Here is a 16,959-nt window from a genome sequence, read left to right on the forward strand (position 1 = left end):
AAGCACCTTGATTACCAAGGAACTAACTAAGTTTATTTCCCTGTAACAAATGCATAAATGAACTTGCTATGAACATATTGTTTGGCTACTTGGGGGAAACAAAAAAAAGCCTTTAGATAACATTGACATATTATCACCAATTTGATGTCGCAAACGTGTTAGCAAACATTTGCTTACTTATACTGTATATCTTGCATATTAGCATTCATCTGGAGTAGTATTTCTGTTCAACAGATGAATGTAAGTCTAGTATTCACGCTCCTTTTAGCTCTGTTTTTGGTCTCCAACAAGTCCCTGAAGAAATATATTGCTCTCTCGTTACTAAATGCTAAACTATGTTCACAAGCTAGTTTGTAACTTTGTCTGTCTGACATTTAATGCTGGACAGCAAGTACCATACAGTGGGTTTTTAAAGCTTTTTGCTAAAAACAGCTACCTGCGTATAGGAGCGGTGAGAGTGACGCAAAACCGTAAAGTTGTGGGCCGCGCCATAGAGCTGAGAGGGACTGAAGAGTCAGGTGATAATTCTCTGTAGGTTACTAACTACAAGCAACACGTTTAACGGAAAACTATTGATTATAGCTTTCCTTAAGAATTACATTACTCATTTATACTAGCATTACAAGAAGATAACACAATGGGACTGCTCAGCGTTTATTTCAAAATCACAACTATGAGCTAAAAGATGCTAAAACGTTCGATAGAGGTAAGGGGAACTGCAGTCAGGTGATCATTTTCTGTGGGTTTCTAACTACGGTACTGCTACAGCTATGTTTGTTGATGGGTGCTAATTGTCAAGCCTGTTTCAACTGCATTACATAACATGATGTCGTCATTTGTTCTATGGAAATAGCAGCTTCACTCACAACTGATTCAAGCTGTCTGGTCCACCGGCTGCGGAGATGCTCTCAAAATATGTGGTTGCTACTTTGAGGCCAGCAAGCAGATATTCAGCGAACACTTCTGTTATTGTCATCTGGATGACACTCTCAGCCCTCTTGAGGATGAGGAGGGAGATGTTACGAGATGAGGCAAAACTAATGTTGGGTTGGACAATGAGGTTCAGTGAGTTCTGCACAATTTCCAGGATGTTCTGCTGTATAGATGGCGGCAGGGGGCCTGTGGCTGCTGTCAGTAGCTGCATAGCACTTCGGACGGCTGCCAAGATGGCGTCTAAGAAGTGGTCACTCTGTAGGCCACCAGGTTGCTCTGCCACCATTAGGCCTTTGTTCAGGGACTGCATGATATTGCCAATGATGAAGAGGTAGGCCTGTTGATCATCGCTGAGAACATTAACCATCGTCTCCAGCAGGTGCTGGAGGTCTGTCACAGGAGTGGAGACATTTATGGAGGGGTTTCCCCATTGGAGCATACTTTCAAGGACCAACGTGACATTGGGTTGTTTCATCCACTTCTGTATGAGGTCGAGGTATAGCTTAACTTGGAGCTTGGTGACTTGCAGAATGGTTGTGTTGATCTTATTCTGAGCCTCTAGGTTGACTGTAATTAATTCAACTAGATGCCGGAGAAGTTCAACTGTTGTCTGGCCAATTTTACTCACCCCTTGACCATCTATTGGGTACTGGAGGTTGTTCATCAGTAACTCGACCTGCTTACTGAAAAACAAAGAGAAGTCCACCTGTGCCAGCTGTAATGTCACTTGCATTTGTGTGAGGTAGAAAAAAGGATGGAGGAGCTCTGAGATCGAGCTTGTGTTTGTGATATTTTCCAGCCTTTTCAAGTACCATTCCACAATTTCCAGATACACTTTCTGAGCATACATAGGGTCCATCAACAAGGTGGTGTTCAAATTGTTAAATGGCTCTGTGATGGTGACTAGTTGTATCAGACCCTCTACCACTCTGATTTCATTCATGATTTCAGGAGTGTACAGGTGATTCAGCTGGAGGTTCATCTTGATATTGGCCAGGGTGCTGTTCAGTGTGTGTGCGATAGCCATGTGAGGATTGGAGCTGAAGTTAACTTGGACGACATCACTAATAGCGTTATTGACGATTAAGGGGATGAGGGAGAGGATGGCTGTGTCATTACGGAGAGCAGGTATGTGTGTCAGGAAACTGCTGACACCCGTTATTAGTCCCATAACACACTGAGCTGTCACCATCGGGTTACTTTGTGGTTCAAAACACTGGCGAACGTTCATAATTTGCATTACATCTACCATCAGGTTCTTTATGTTGGCAGCTCCAGCTAGTTTAGCAATGTTGTTCAGCTCCTCAAGGGTTAGGTTTGACTGTTGCAGAGCATTCTGAACATCAGACACAGAAATATTTGGTGTATCCATGATCAATCGGATGAAATTAAGAAACTGTTTGAATGTTTCCACATAGGCAGCATCATCAGAGGACAGGAGGAGTGAGAAGAACAGGGATGTTATTTCCTCATATTTCTGTCCCTCCAGAACAGAGTTGGTAGTAGCTAATCTGATTGTGACATTACCGTTGGCCGAGAGCATCATGTCTAATATCTGATCCAGAAACACGAAGATTTCTGAGACTCCAGCCAAGCAGTTTTCGCCTGCTGCACATTGGGTCAGGTGATACTGCAGATCTTTGAAATCCTGTAGAAAGCTGGCTGCTTCCTGTTGGAGCTCAGGTGGTAGGAATGCTACAAATTTCTGTCCAACTATGTTCTGGGCAGAATCTGCTCCAGCCAGAGTCAGGTTCTGAAGGCTCTCTGGTGTGAGAAGGCTGAGAAAGTCCTTGGAAAGCATGTGGAGGTCAGTGACTTGTGCTATGCTAAGATGCTCACTTGATGATGGGAGATGTTGGATTCTTTGCAGTCTATACAGAGACATCACAAATTCTTGAAGCTGGCGTAGGTACCCAAGAATGAGGCTAGTTGGGTCACCGTTTGGAGAATCTATCACTGTTTTCAGTAGCTCCATGGCACTGAGGATGGCTTCTACAAAGCCTGCTGAGGTCTGGTTGGTGAAAGGCTGGATGGCTTCTCTGAGACGTGCTATATCGTCATGGTTGAAGTAATCTGTATAGGTAAGCAGAGTGTGTCCAATGATGTGGGAGAGAGACATGGTGAGGTTACCCTCCAAGGAGAGAAACAGGGTTATCAATCGTTCCAGTTCAGGCATCGTTGGGTCTGTCTCGTTGAAGGTAAAAATGTGCTGGTTGAGCCTGCCAAGCTTTGAGGCAACATCAAGTACCATGGACGCATTGAGGGGACCATCACTGAAGAGCAAAGGCAGCAGTGGTCTCAGACCTGTGGACTGTAGCAGGTTACCAATGAGGGGAAGCATGACATCAGGGTTAGCAATGTTTTGGTCAGGAAGCATGGAGATTGTGTTGACAAAGTCGTCCAGGTTTTGCATCAGGTTTATCAGGTAGGCAGAGAGCGCATCTCCACCTTTGATTTCTTGTTTCAAATATGATCCTGCCAGATCTTTATAGGTGTCACCGTACACATGCTGCAACAGATTCACAGTTCCTTTGAGAAAACTACAGAGAAAAGAGAAGAGTGGAGAAGAACATGTCATAACATTTAATTCCAGAGCATATACAATACATGCATCGTCATCATTCCTTAAAATGAACGAGGACTTACTTCACCAGGGCGTCTTGGTTTGATGATATCAGAGGCTGAGTCAGTGCTTGAACAAACTGTGGCCATTTCAAACCAGTATCACATTGAATGGCTGAGTAGTTGATTATAGAACCTAAAGTGGGGGGTAAACATATTACATACATACTTGAAGAGGTTGTATTTATTCTACTATATTAAATAAATCATTATTGGAGAAATATCTACTCCACATATTCACCCTGCACCTGTTTTATTGAGCTTCATTGTAGTGGCCCAGTGACTTCTTACGTTATTAAATGTACACAGGGCCATATAAAGTAAAGAAGCACGGATACAATTCAGTTTGCGATTTCTTTTTGCTAGTCATGGTTTACTGGAAATATATAAAATCACAATTTATATTTTCAAATAGATTTTTTAGTTGCTGTATACAAAGAAAAATAATAACATTCACAGAAAAAAGGTTACTTAAAATATAGCAAGCTCTCAGAGTGTAATAATATTCCATTTTGAATCTGATGATTGGAAACAATTTTAGGGCTCTTGTATGCTGGATTGCCTTGATGTATGACTTTGCTAGCTAAGAAAAGGAAGAGAAAAAAAAGGAAGGAAAAGAAAGAAAAAGAAAGAAAGAAAAAGAAAAAAGAAAGAAAGAAAAAGACCGTAAAGTACTCACAGTTTGCTGGCTGAGATGTGACGCCAGGCCTGTAGTTCACAATCCAGTAAAGCATGTGAAAATAGTCTTTTAACTCAGGCCACAGTAGACTCTTCTCAATCTTTTCTCCAAAATGCTCCATGAAAAATAAAACACTACAAGCAAAGCAAAGCAAAGCACAACACTGTTGAGACAGTGAAATGTTAACCGGCAGCATGAAAATAGACATTGTCTTAAACACACCATGGTGGAAAACCCCATTCACCTTTATTTTTTTCTTTTCACTAAATGAACTGAAATGGACCTATTTGCATAGCTTTATCTAACTTAAATCAAGTGTCTTCAAAAATGTTGGAGCGCTTGGGTCTTAAATCTTTTAAGTTAAAGACATTATGAGAGTTAAAATGTTACGACAGTTAATTACAAAATAGCAATATTTTAGATCATATTATCAATTATCTGTTCAAATCAAAAGCAGATAAGCAGAGCACGAAAGCACCCTAGAATGAGACCCTGCAGGTAAAATCAATGCTTTCTCAAGACCTTTGTTGAAGAGTTCCTGTAACATCGTGAGTGATGTTGTCTGGCATCCAGTTCTTCCAATACGCTCCACCCAGTTCTGTGGCCAGTCTGTCCGAAAGCACGCCGAGCTGCATACTGTTATTGCACAGCTGATGCCACTCAGAGAGAATCATGGGAAGTGTCACATTGTAATCTGTTTGGCCTGTGATGGCGCTGTACACGTCTTTTGCCTGTGGAAACATAATATGAAAGAAGATGTAAAGTATTTCTCAATAACGTTTTTTTATTATTGTGTGTTGTATTGTAGGACACCATTGTAAAGAATCTATTGTGACATACTTTCAACTCAAATCAAATGTATTTATATAGCCCAATATCACAAATTATAAATTTGTCTCAGTATGCTTTACAGACTGTACAGGTTATGACACCCTCTGTCCTTAGACCCTCGCATCGCACAAGGAAAAACTTCCTAAAACAAACCCCATAATTAAAGGGGGTAAAATGGAGGAAACCTCAGGGAGAGCAGCTGAGGAGGGATTCCTCTCCCAGGACGGACAGACGTGCAATAGATGTCGTGTGTACAGGATAGTATTAATAGTACAAATACAACATTTGACATAAATTATGTTCATTAAGTCAAATTGACTTATACATTCTGTCAATTTCTATAATACAGAAAGATCCAATCCTAAAACAAAGACATTTGTTCTAAAACAAAAAAAATTTAAGTAAAGATTGTGACAAAAAGAATAGAATGCTTCAGATGTAGAAACCTTTACCTTCTGAACCAATGGCAGCCAGTCCATCAGTAGCGCTTCCTGTAGAGCGGAGCTGTTCTGACAGATCATTGATCTCCACACCTCGATCTTTATGCTCTCTGTGTTTAAGAGCCACTCGAAGGGACCCAGGACATCCTCACATGTTAAAGACTCAGTTGACAGAAGCTAGTAACACAGAGGCAAAAAGCACTATTGATAAGGTTTGTCAGCGGATCATTAGTCAAATAAATGATGGCAGACATGTGCTCAGTCTAAGACTTCTTGCACATAGTTTCTAACTAAACAATGCTTGGTTGCTTAACTCAACTACAGTTTAAAGTAACGTTTCATATTTTTGCTTTTTTTACAACCCGGGTCTTGTTTTTGCAGTTTAAGCCTTCTTTCCTTGTTTATGATACCAATTTACACCTGTCCTTGGCAGCTATGACTTCACAGCCACGGTTCAGTAGAAACTGCCTCAGCATGTTTTCAAACCTGTGTGTCTGCTTGTGCAATTGCCCAAATGTGCAATCCTCCGTGTTTTTCTGCCTCCCTACAATTAGGCAACAGGTGTTATGAAACTATGATGCCTTCAACTTCAAAAATAAGATCACGGTTGTAAAATAACAGCATTCTCATCATTAAGAGATTAATAGCCAAAGGTAGAGTCAGTTTAAATATTACGAGCATACCTTCATTATCATTTCAATCACACTGTCCAGGACATGTCCAATCCAAACGCTTGCCCCAGTCTGGTCCGTCAGCAACGTTAGATAAGTCATTTTGAGTTGATCAGCATCTTTCAGGAATTTGGCTATGATTTCTGCAGATCAGAAAGAGAGTAATTTTTCAGTGATATGCTATAAAAGAAGAGTACATTTTTAACACAATTTAAAAAGAAATTCAGCTTTGGACACTATTAAGTCCACACCTTTGTCACACAATTCTTGTTGTACAATACATCCCAGAAGGTTGTTTTGTAATTTGTAATTTTCCTTTTTGCGTGTGTGTATCCATTTCGCACATGGTAACTCCTCGAGTCCTACTTTGGTTCAATATCTTTCATCAGTCCCCTGTGAAAGGGTGTAAACTTGTTCCATTCACCTCTTTGTTATATAGTACACGTACTCCAGGCAGAGGAAACAGTAGTGACTGTGGCAGTATGTGACAAACAAAGTAAGTCATACTTCTTACACTGAACAAGTCCTGTGAATGCGTTAACCTTTTAGAGTCAGTCTCTCTGCTTTTGCTCTTTCATTGTAAGGGGTGACACCAAAAGCTCATGTTTACTGCGTATGTCTTTGTTCAGTTCTCTATAAAAGAATATCTTACAAAACCTATTTTACCTTGACAGGAAAACAGTAGAAACAACTCTATTTAATAGTGTTGAAAACAACATATGTTTCACTGAGACTTCACTGCTGAGCAGGATGTTTGAAAGTCTTACCTTCTACAGTATCAAGGGCCAGTGTCGCTGACATCATGGACTGAAAGCCAGTTCTGAGGAAGCTCTGAACAACCATATCCAGCTCCGGCACACTTTTTATAATCTCCATCACCACTTGACCGACCTCCAAAAACCTGTCAAAGCACATGGCCAGACTCAAGATGAAGTACAAACTGTTCAAGTTACAGTGGACACTAGACTTCGAGTACACGGATATATTTAGCCTGGTGTGTGCAAGGAGAATTTTACATTTAAAAATAAAACTAACTTCAGGGGTGCCGAATGGAGAGAGTGATAAAGACAAACAGGTAAGAGACCACACAAGGTGTTAAAGGATCGGTATAAAAATGGCTTTCAACACCCGATATGTTATCTATAAAATACATATCCTATTACCAGAAAACAAACTAATGTTTCTCTCATGTACAGCAGTGTATACATCTTTATTTTGGTAGTAAAGCATGGCGACTAGCTGGTGCAAAACAATACGAGAAGGAAATCAAAATAATTGGCCAACTTTGCTGTTTCTAAACAAAAATAAAATCCTCCTGCCTACTTATAAACGTTTCTTTAAAAATCCTTAAACTTGTCTGAACATATTTGTGACATTCTGAAAAACAATTCAGTTGCTACAATACAAATTTGCTTCATACTGTCGTTTTTGCGGTATTTAAAAATGCAATGTACGGTACTGCACTTACAGATCCTCCTCAAGGTTTAGTGGTTGTGTCTCTATGCTACGCCGCTTCCTTGTGATGCTGGAGCCTCCCTGTTGTCCTGGAGATAAAGCTCCTATCAGACTGTTCAGCAGCCCTTTGGCGTAGGACACATCATGTGGAGCAACATGCTTACTCCACACCAGGAGAGCCTGGGAAAATATAAAACAGTTAACATATGGGAGAAGGTATACTGAGTTAGATCTGCACTATTTTAATCTTTTTAGCTAAATCAAATCAAATCAAATCAAAAAAAAATTCTGCTCTGCTCCTGTCTCTGTGTGTCTGTCTCTAAACAATAATCTCTACATATCTCTAAATAGCAATGGCGTCAAGAAGCATATAACATTTTTTTATTAAAAAAAATGTATTCACCTATGCAAATTTATTTTGACATCACAGTTGAACTTAAGAGCTGGTTCACATTTTATTTTGTTGATCTCCAATAAATATGTATATGGCAAATCTTTTTTGCCGTTATAAGTTTAACAAAGAAATGCCTTGAGTACAAAACTCTGCCATTTATTGTTTTGTAATATTGTATATGTTGTTATTAAGTAATATAATAATTGTGTTATGTCTAGCTGCAGTTGGTAACTTTATTAATATTTGCTGAAACTGTCACTATATCCTAACAGTACTGCATGAAACAGATAATTGGTAAAAACATCATGTTCTTCCACATCGATCCCAGTGCGCCTAATGAAAAACAAATATATTGTACATATTTTTAATAATATTTTCTTTTCATATTCGTATTGTACATTTTTCAAAAATAAATTATATATATTTATTGTTGCATTACTTGCTTTTTATATTTCCTTTTCTTGGACTGTTTATTGTCATGCACCAAAATACTAAGGCAAATTGTGTGTATGTGAAAACTCTGATTCTGATATGCCAGCAATAGATTGTTGATTTATGTTTGGCTGACTGCTTGAGCGAGTACACAGAGTGATGACCGTGTTAGCTAACAGCTTCTGAGTGGGAATTATCTCATCAAAACAAGTTCATTATAGTAGCAGTGCTAATTGGATGTGTTTGAGGTTTCTGTTCCCCAGGTGCGACCTGGGAGTGCCAGTGTCCTGTTGCTATGGCCAACAGCTTTCTTGCGGCCGTAAACTAATTATTTGGTACTCTCTGAATCTAATTATAAGTATAGGTGGCACCTGAGATTTCAAATTAAGAGCAAGGACAGAAGAAAAAAGAGAGAATGAGAGAAAGCAAGAGTGAGACTAAGAAATAAAATGCCAACACAACAAGTAGCTGACTCATTTCTGATGTCTGTGATTATCTTTCATGATGTTGATAACATTCATATAATTCTGACCTACCTGCTTTGCCAACTTATCAGGGCTGATCCAGCCCAGAAGCATGTCCACTGTGCCTGTAGTGCACGCTGCTGTCAGCCACATTGGGTTACTGCTGTTGTCACACAAGTACGAACGCACCATGTCTCTGTCCAATGCCAGGCCGATAGCCTAGAGAAGGGAAGAGAATTACAGTAAATATAATGAAATGGTGGTCAAACTCTTAATAAAGTGATGACTCATTTATGGAATAATTATTAAAACAAACAGTCAAAACATTAGTAAAAGAGTTGTGCATCAAATTAATAATTTTGGGAAATACTTTAAACTTAGAATATTTGTGATTTTTCAGATAACACTCTCATTTTGGTGCATTAAATGTGAAGCTACAGCAAGAGATGGTAAGCTTAGCTTAGCACTACAGGGGAAACAGCTGACAGCCTGGCTCTGTCCAAAAGCACAACAAATCTAGCTAGCTGTGCTAGCTGTTTCTCCCTGCTTCCAGTGTTTATGCTAAGCTAAGCTAACAGGCTGCTGGGTCTAGCTTCATGTTTTTAGCATACAGGCAAGAGAGTGGTTTCGCTTTTCTCATCTAAGTCTTGGCAAGAAAGTGAATAAGAGTAATTCCCTTAATGTTGAAATATACATTAAACTTGATTTCAAGTTCAACTCGTTTCTTAACTCAGACTGAGGCTCAAATGTGGAACAAGAGAGTTACAGATGTAATATGTAACATGAAATGACACAAATCTCCACTGGGAGTGAAATATAGTTATGGAAAGGCCTCTAATTCAGATTGTTATAATTGTTTTGCTACCACCTTTTATTTTCACAAAGGAAAATAAAGGTATGTGTCGTCAACACGTACCTTGTCCAGGGGTATTTTGACGGTTTGTAGAACAAGTTTCACCACTTCACTTAGTGAGTCATTCTGCAATGTCACAACCTCTCCGAGGGAAATGGACACATCTAAGTAGAATCACATTATATAGTCAGATGTTACACCTTCATGAAGTCTCAGCACAAAACTTGACTGACAACATTTCTCTGGTATTTTCATGTCAAAGGTGATTTGTGTTGCCTTTCTTCATTCCATCATTATGATTCAGCATTTAAAGAAATTATACTTTCACAAAAAGTTGTATTATGCAATCAGTGGTTTATTTATCTGCATATTTATAAAATATATATATACATAATATACATTGAGGCCATACAAATACATTAAAAAAACACCCTCAACATTGTCTTTGTGGCTGACATATGGTATGTCCTGTACAGCTGATGGAAAGTTACCTTTGCCAGGCCAGTTTTGAGCATAGTGGATTAGGTTGATGCCTCCAGCAAGGAGTGGATGCACTGTGGAAAGTGAGGCACTGGCTTCAGGCAAATTGCTCTGGATGACATGCAGAGCACTAGTGAGACACCGGGGGAGAAAGCATTTAGATCTCAAAACAAGACAAAACCTGCAGCAAACACTTGACAGAGCTAATGATGAGACAAACACAAATGTTGCCCTGTAGTCTCAGATATTTTGGTTCACAAACAAGGATAGACAAAGTGTCACTAGGTTTAAATTGTATTGTACCTCAGTTCAGTATTTCTAAACTTGGAGCTGCTGTAGCCGTTATTAAATATTCAGTATAACACAGCACACTTTAACTATTCCCCTCATTTTTTCTAAACGTACTAAATAAATAAACACTTTAGTCAGCTGCCCTTCAATCATTTTGAATTGTTCCATCATTGAAATTACATTACCCCTGTAAGTTGGTGAGTAGGACCTCGGCGCTGGCCAGCACTTGGTCAACAGAACCAGAAGAGAAGAGCTGGGGAATAGCTAGAAGGCTTTCCCACAGAGAGGTCTGATTTTGCAGCTGCTCAATAACCAACACCGCCACCCCAGCCGCCGTCATCATCTCATTGGGTTTTTTCAGCATCAGGTCCGTCAGTATCTGACAACCAGAGGTGATTTCAGAGTCAACAAAACGAACATAACTTCAGCAGTTTTGTGTCATTACGATATACTTTTTGCTTTTTCACATGAAACACAAATTAATACGTTTTAATCTAGCATCATCCCACTTTCATGACAACAACAGGCTAACAAGATGTATTAAAGCAAACACAAACACACACCTGGTTGAATGTTTTGAGCGAGACTTCAAACACAGTGTTGTTAGACTCGCAGAAAGTGACCACAGCATAGGAGAGGGTGTTGGGTGAGGTTGTGTTTATCATGGGCAGCATCATGGTGCAGATGGCTCTCTTGACCAGGTTCACTGACTCCAGCATTTTGTGCAACGTCTCCTGGATTCAGAGTATTACAGTTACGCATTAAGTGAAGGCATTCATTCAAAAATAATTTCATACAGTATCATTTTCTAACAAAAAATGCAATTATACCTTCAAATCACATTGTTTACAGTTCCAATATCAACTCTATCAATGGACTATTAAATAAACCACTCTTATATACACAAAGATCCAATCTGCCATATACCATATTGATGCTACTTTTCACTTTGGAAAAGTAAGCAAGTTATTAAATTAAAATACTTATTTTCCTCGATTTTATCTCTTATCACTGTTGTGCTATTTTTTTTTTATCTTTATTGGCTATTATTACTATAACATGTTCCCCATTCTACTCAAACATAATGTCCTACTGCAGTGTTGCTTACGAAAGGCAAAATAGAATAAAGAGAAACTGGAATTTTAAATAAACCTTGTAGGCATTCCTATAAGTCTTTTTTTGTCAGACAATAAGAGTTCATCTGCTATTAACAATGGCCTATACGGAAGGGGATATACAAGGTTTCAATACAGTGGCACTTGATTAAGCAAACAGGCTGTTCCTTGTTCACAGCAGCTTTGTTCCTCCCATTGTATTTTTTAATTACCCACCTGATCTCCCAGAAGAGAGGTATTCATGGTGTTCATGAAAGAGACGTTATTAGAGCTTCCGCGGTAAGATGGACCTTTAAAACAAGGACACACTGTTTGAAAAACTTTTTCCTTATTCCTAATATCATAGTCACTTTATAATGCAAACATGACAATGGGCATGAATAAACAAAGTCTATATGTTCTGGTCAGGAAAGTCCTTAATGGTTCAACATTTGGAAAATATGTTTAAATGCTTTCTCGCAGTGTTAGAAGGTTGTCTCTGCCATAACATGTGCCTAAATGGGACTCCTTGATACATTTATAATAAATTGCATAGTTTTATCCAGAATTGGTGGTGTGAAATGTAACTGATAAAACGTGAAAATGTGATTTTGGCATTGTACATTGAAAGAAAGGTCTGTGAAGGAAGATAACATACCAAAAATGTTGTTTAAGACCTTAAACAGCTCTGCAGGATCATTGCTGGAGTCCTTGGGGGGAGCGAATTTGAGAAAATCTTTTGCCAGCGGGGAATCATTTGGCAGGTGGTTCGATCTGACATACAGAGGATTACATGAGGATTACCTGAGACAGTTAAAAGATAAACAAAACTTTGTCTTTAAGGTATACACCATCTTTCAGCAGTAGCTTAAGGACCAGACAAAACAGGTTTCTAACCTTTGTCCCTGCGTCTGGAATGTATATATCAGTCACAGCACAAATGTATCTATCGGTGACTATTTTTGTTAATCTTAAGCTTAACAAAAGTAGAGAAAACAAAGGCACTTTGAACTAGTTAACACCTGAACTACAACACAATTGACAGGTTTCCATAAATAAATCTGGTGCATGTTTGTTTTAAGATTATGCAACTCCAAGTGTTGACAGAGTTGCTTTAAAGGAAATACGGTTTTAAAAAAAGTGATCAGTCATCTACCCCTGCTTAAATTATTTCAACTTCCCTTCCTCACCAGGGGAATATCTGTTGTTGGTACATTTCCATGATCACTCTGACTACTCCTCTCCTGTGATGGTGCTATACTGTGGAGTGTCTCTCTGTACAGTTTTTTTTTTTTTTATCTGACACCAATAAGAGCCACTAGAGACATTGAGTATATGTTTAAGAGGTGGACGTTTTATGAAGCAGTATAGATGCAGTGATTTTGACTGAAATCACAACATCAATAAATAGTGTTTCTGCAGTATTGGTCAGAAAAAAAGATCATATACGGTATGTGCTGCTGAATGGGGGTACCTTGCAGTCGACTTTGATGCAGCTGGGTCCACCAGGCGGGATTTGTTGTGACAGCTGCTGTCTGTGTTGCACATGAGGGTCTGAAGGAAAGGGAAGATGCCTGTGCTGGGTAGGTTTCGGGGTCCCACATAACCTGGAGGAGACGTGACAAAGTTGTTGTTAGAGTGAGGATGCTTGAAAACACCACAGAATTGTTTCAAAATCCCTGGAGAGTTATGTACATTTGGCAAACAAAATGCTGTCATTGGAACTACTTGAAGTGAGTTACAAGGTTAAATATTCCATTCAAGTCAATGTCATATCATTAATTATATGAAACACAATAAAAGCTGTATTGGTTTAAATGGTTTAACTTTTTTAGCGCTGTTTTGGCTCAAAATAATTTTTATCAATTTGTTATTCATTTCTGTTTGAAAAGTTATCTTGTAGAGATATCTCTGACCACAAGATCCCAAGCCTGAGCTACGCCTGTCTGCATCATTGCCAATGAATAACTCGTATATTTTGTCATCAGAAAACAATCTTGGCTATTGTTTGAATTTAGAACAAAGAAATTAGTTATAAAGGTCAAGTTGCAGTCAAGCCACTGTGATAAGACTGACTACATGCTACAGTACCACTATGGTATTTATTATCATTATCTTAGAAAGCAACTTGAGACAACACTTTTCTCCGAAAGAGAATAATCGCCTAGCAAACAGTGTTTTAATAAGCTTTGTTATGGCATTTGCGGAAGACATTTAACCTACAGCATATACGGTAAACTAACTTGTTTAACTTAGAATGAATGTACAGTTAACATATCTAGAGAGAAAACAGTGACTCAGGAGAGTTAAACAAGGAGCATAACGAGAAGTATTCAAACTAGAATTCAACAAAGGGAACAACCGTGTAACTATTAACTCAAAACGGAACTGCAAGAGGTGCAAATCAAATAATTGGGAACAGCTTTGTACTTTTGTTAGACACTTACAATGAAAATGAAACCTACCAGGGTGAAAAGGTTTTATTTCAACCCTTAAGAGCTTAACTACTGTCCAAAAATAGAAGCAACAAAAAAAAGCATACAATTTGGTGTCTGCATATATTTTTTATACTTTCACTTTAGCACCTGCCTGCAAAAACAAGATTTGCCATCTTATGGAAAATAGTTATCGTACATATCGGTAATAATCACAAGGAATAATTTAATACCATTAAGTAGTTCTGTAAGAAACGCTGTGTTTGCAGTGTTAAATTGCAACACTACACTACCTGATTCAAGGCTGCTGTTGATCGTTCAGTCTAATCAAACACTGAAGATGGTTTTGTTTCCTTTTTTAGATGAGGTCTAATAAAAAACCAACAACACTTAATGGGGGAGGCAAGGTCCTTTCGTTCAGATTCACTGAATAGATGGGCGTTATTAAGTTACACATGAATCCATGCATCCAGAGAATCTGATCCAACACAAAAGACTGAACAAACAAAAGGGGGAGGGTTAACTGACTACAGTTAGGTAAGATGATGCTTATAACATTGTTAATTGTGCTGATTCTGTTTATAATGCAACAAATGCAACAAACTTTATCACACATACTGACAGGTGCATGGGAGGATGAAGTCCTCTCATGATGATGCAGTTATCAAATGTTCTTTTGCGAGGTTGCAGCTTATTTGTTAAAGAACCAGACTTACTGATAAGCGAAAGTCTTGTGAAATGTTTTTTCCAAACCAACTGGTTGCAATTGATGCCCATCCCTCCACAACTACCTACTCAGCTCTCAACACTGATCGTAGATGGCACCACAAAGGCAAATAAGTATTTAACACACAATCAACTGGGTTTAAAACATAAAGGAGTGCAAACACTGTGTCATTGTGCAGGGATTGGCTCAGATCTGAAGGACTATTCATGATTGAGTTTCCACTAGTTTACTTCGATTGTGAAATAGGAATGTCCAATTGTTTAAGATTCTCTACATAAACCCTGCAGCCCACATTAAGTCAATATTGGGTAAAGCAAACTTTAGCCGATTGAATCTTTACCTTTTGTTTGTCACTTTCAGATTTGGCTTTAGTCTTTATGAAAAGAAAGTTTCAAGTTTAAGATACCGTCAGACTCATTTAGTCACCCGTTTCAAATGTTTTCAAAGAGATGGCAGCCAAATAAATCTCTGAAATCATCATATAGAAACATATAAGATATAATTCCCCAGAAATCTTGCTGGTTTTATTTTGTTCCCACACTATCATCTTGTTTGCAAATGATTGCATAATAGTAAGTCTTGTCTTTGTAACGACATGGGTTTGTAATTTAAGCGCTATACAAATATACGTCACGAACAAAACATGGATCTAGATCAAAGCACTTTTTTCCCTGTGCAGTTTTACACTTACATGTATCTTTTATTATCGGAGGGAACTTGTGGCGCGTCACAGCAATGAGGATGAAGATGATCAGAGGCCAGGCAACCAGCGTCAGGGACCAAAGCTATAACACAAGATATTATAAAACAGTAATAATCATGAATAGTTCATTTATATATATATATATATATATATATATATATATATATATATATATATATATATATATACACTATACATTTTGAGTCATACGTGGTTCAATATTCCTGAAATATGTGATTTATTCCACACAATCTCTGTTAAGGATCTGTGTGCTTATATAGAAATAACGTCATAGTTCCCACTGCACTTGAAAGTCACTCACTGGCTGTCTGATGACTGCCAGTCCATTCTTCCAAAGAAGAAGTTTCAGCTGCCGGAAGAAGGCCATCTGTATAGGAGGCTAAAATGAAGGCACAATTTATGAGAATTATCCATCCATGCAACAGCTACATGTATACAGCTGCGTATCAGTATGGCTGTAGGGCTGCAACTAAAGGTTATTTTCATTATCAATTAATCTGCCGGTCATTTTCTTGATCATTGATAATTTCTTGGTCTATAAAATAATCAGAAAATAGGGAAAACATGTCCAATACAGTTTCTCAAAGTCCAAGGTGATGTCTTTAAAGGTCTTGTTAAAAAGAGAATCGGTTTAATATGATATAAAACAGAGAAAATATGGAAATCTCCATACTTGAGAGGCTGAAAACAGCATTTTTTAAATTGTTTCATGAAAAAATACTTTTCAAGTACTCAGTAGACTACTTACTACTTACAAAACAATTTTTTTGTCGATAGACTAATCGATTAATCGTTGCAGCTTTGCAGTAATCTACTGCATAGTTAAGATTCTTAGTTTCTTTTTTCAAGCCGACATGAACCAGACGTCTTTAAAGTGCTTAAAGGAATGAAAATGTGAACATTTCTTTGACAAACAGCATCTGCGGAGGAACACAGCTGAGTGGTAAGATTAATGTGTCAGCTGCAAAGTATTTTACAGTAGTCTGACTACTATTATACTATTTATAGATATAACGGATAAATAACTAAATATCAAACGGTGAATTATTGTAGTGAACCGAATGTATGAAAGCTTATCACAAATCCACACGCATGCAGCATGACTTAATCGTTGATTTAATAATAAGTAATATTGTACTAATAAAGCATGGGACCTACCTGCTTCAGTCCGTCCTTGTAATTGTTCAAATGGTCTGTTATCTGACTGTAGATCGCAGGCTAACAAAGGACATGTCGCTCGGTGGCCCCTAGCAGGATGCCCTTTCCATCAGTCGGTTAAAAGTCAAACCCAGTAAATTCTCGCTCAAAAATCAAAAGCAGAATGGCGCAGAAAGTAACTGCAAAGGATAAATGTTCAAAACAATCTGCAGCTCTGTTCCTTGCCTTCTGCTAATGAGAGTAGCTCCACCTGTGTGTGACAAGGTAAATCTGTGA

At 38.3% G+C, this 16,959-nt stretch overlaps 1 protein-coding gene across 1 annotated transcript in view; it reads right to left on the reverse strand.

Annotated features, from left to right (window-relative positions):
* The window catches only part of abca12 (ATP-binding cassette, sub-family A (ABC1), member 12), a 78,390-nt gene extending 62,498 nt beyond the window's left edge, over window positions 1-15,892 (reverse strand). Inside the window, 18 exon segments of the mRNA XM_029459371.1 lie at window positions 867-3,473; window positions 3,580-3,691; window positions 4,235-4,368; window positions 4,757-4,965; window positions 5,518-5,682; window positions 6,189-6,319; window positions 6,944-7,077; window positions 7,645-7,811; window positions 8,994-9,140; window positions 9,838-9,938; window positions 10,266-10,384; window positions 10,731-10,924; window positions 11,109-11,276; window positions 11,877-11,950; window positions 12,298-12,413; window positions 13,114-13,246; window positions 15,493-15,586; window positions 15,827-15,892. Coding sequence (XP_029315231.1) covers window positions 867-3,473; window positions 3,580-3,691; window positions 4,235-4,368; window positions 4,757-4,965; window positions 5,518-5,682; window positions 6,189-6,319; window positions 6,944-7,077; window positions 7,645-7,811; window positions 8,994-9,140; window positions 9,838-9,938; window positions 10,266-10,384; window positions 10,731-10,924; window positions 11,109-11,276; window positions 11,877-11,950; window positions 12,298-12,413; window positions 13,114-13,246; window positions 15,493-15,586; window positions 15,827-15,892 — 4,871 coding nt within the window.
* Window positions 15,893-16,959: the final 1,067 nt, after the last annotated feature.

Source organism: Cottoperca gobio, chromosome 21 (assembly GCF_900634415.1).
Source record: "Cottoperca gobio chromosome 21, fCotGob3.1, whole genome shotgun sequence".
Lineage (NCBI taxonomy): Eukaryota > Metazoa > Chordata > Actinopteri > Perciformes > Bovichtidae > Cottoperca > Cottoperca gobio.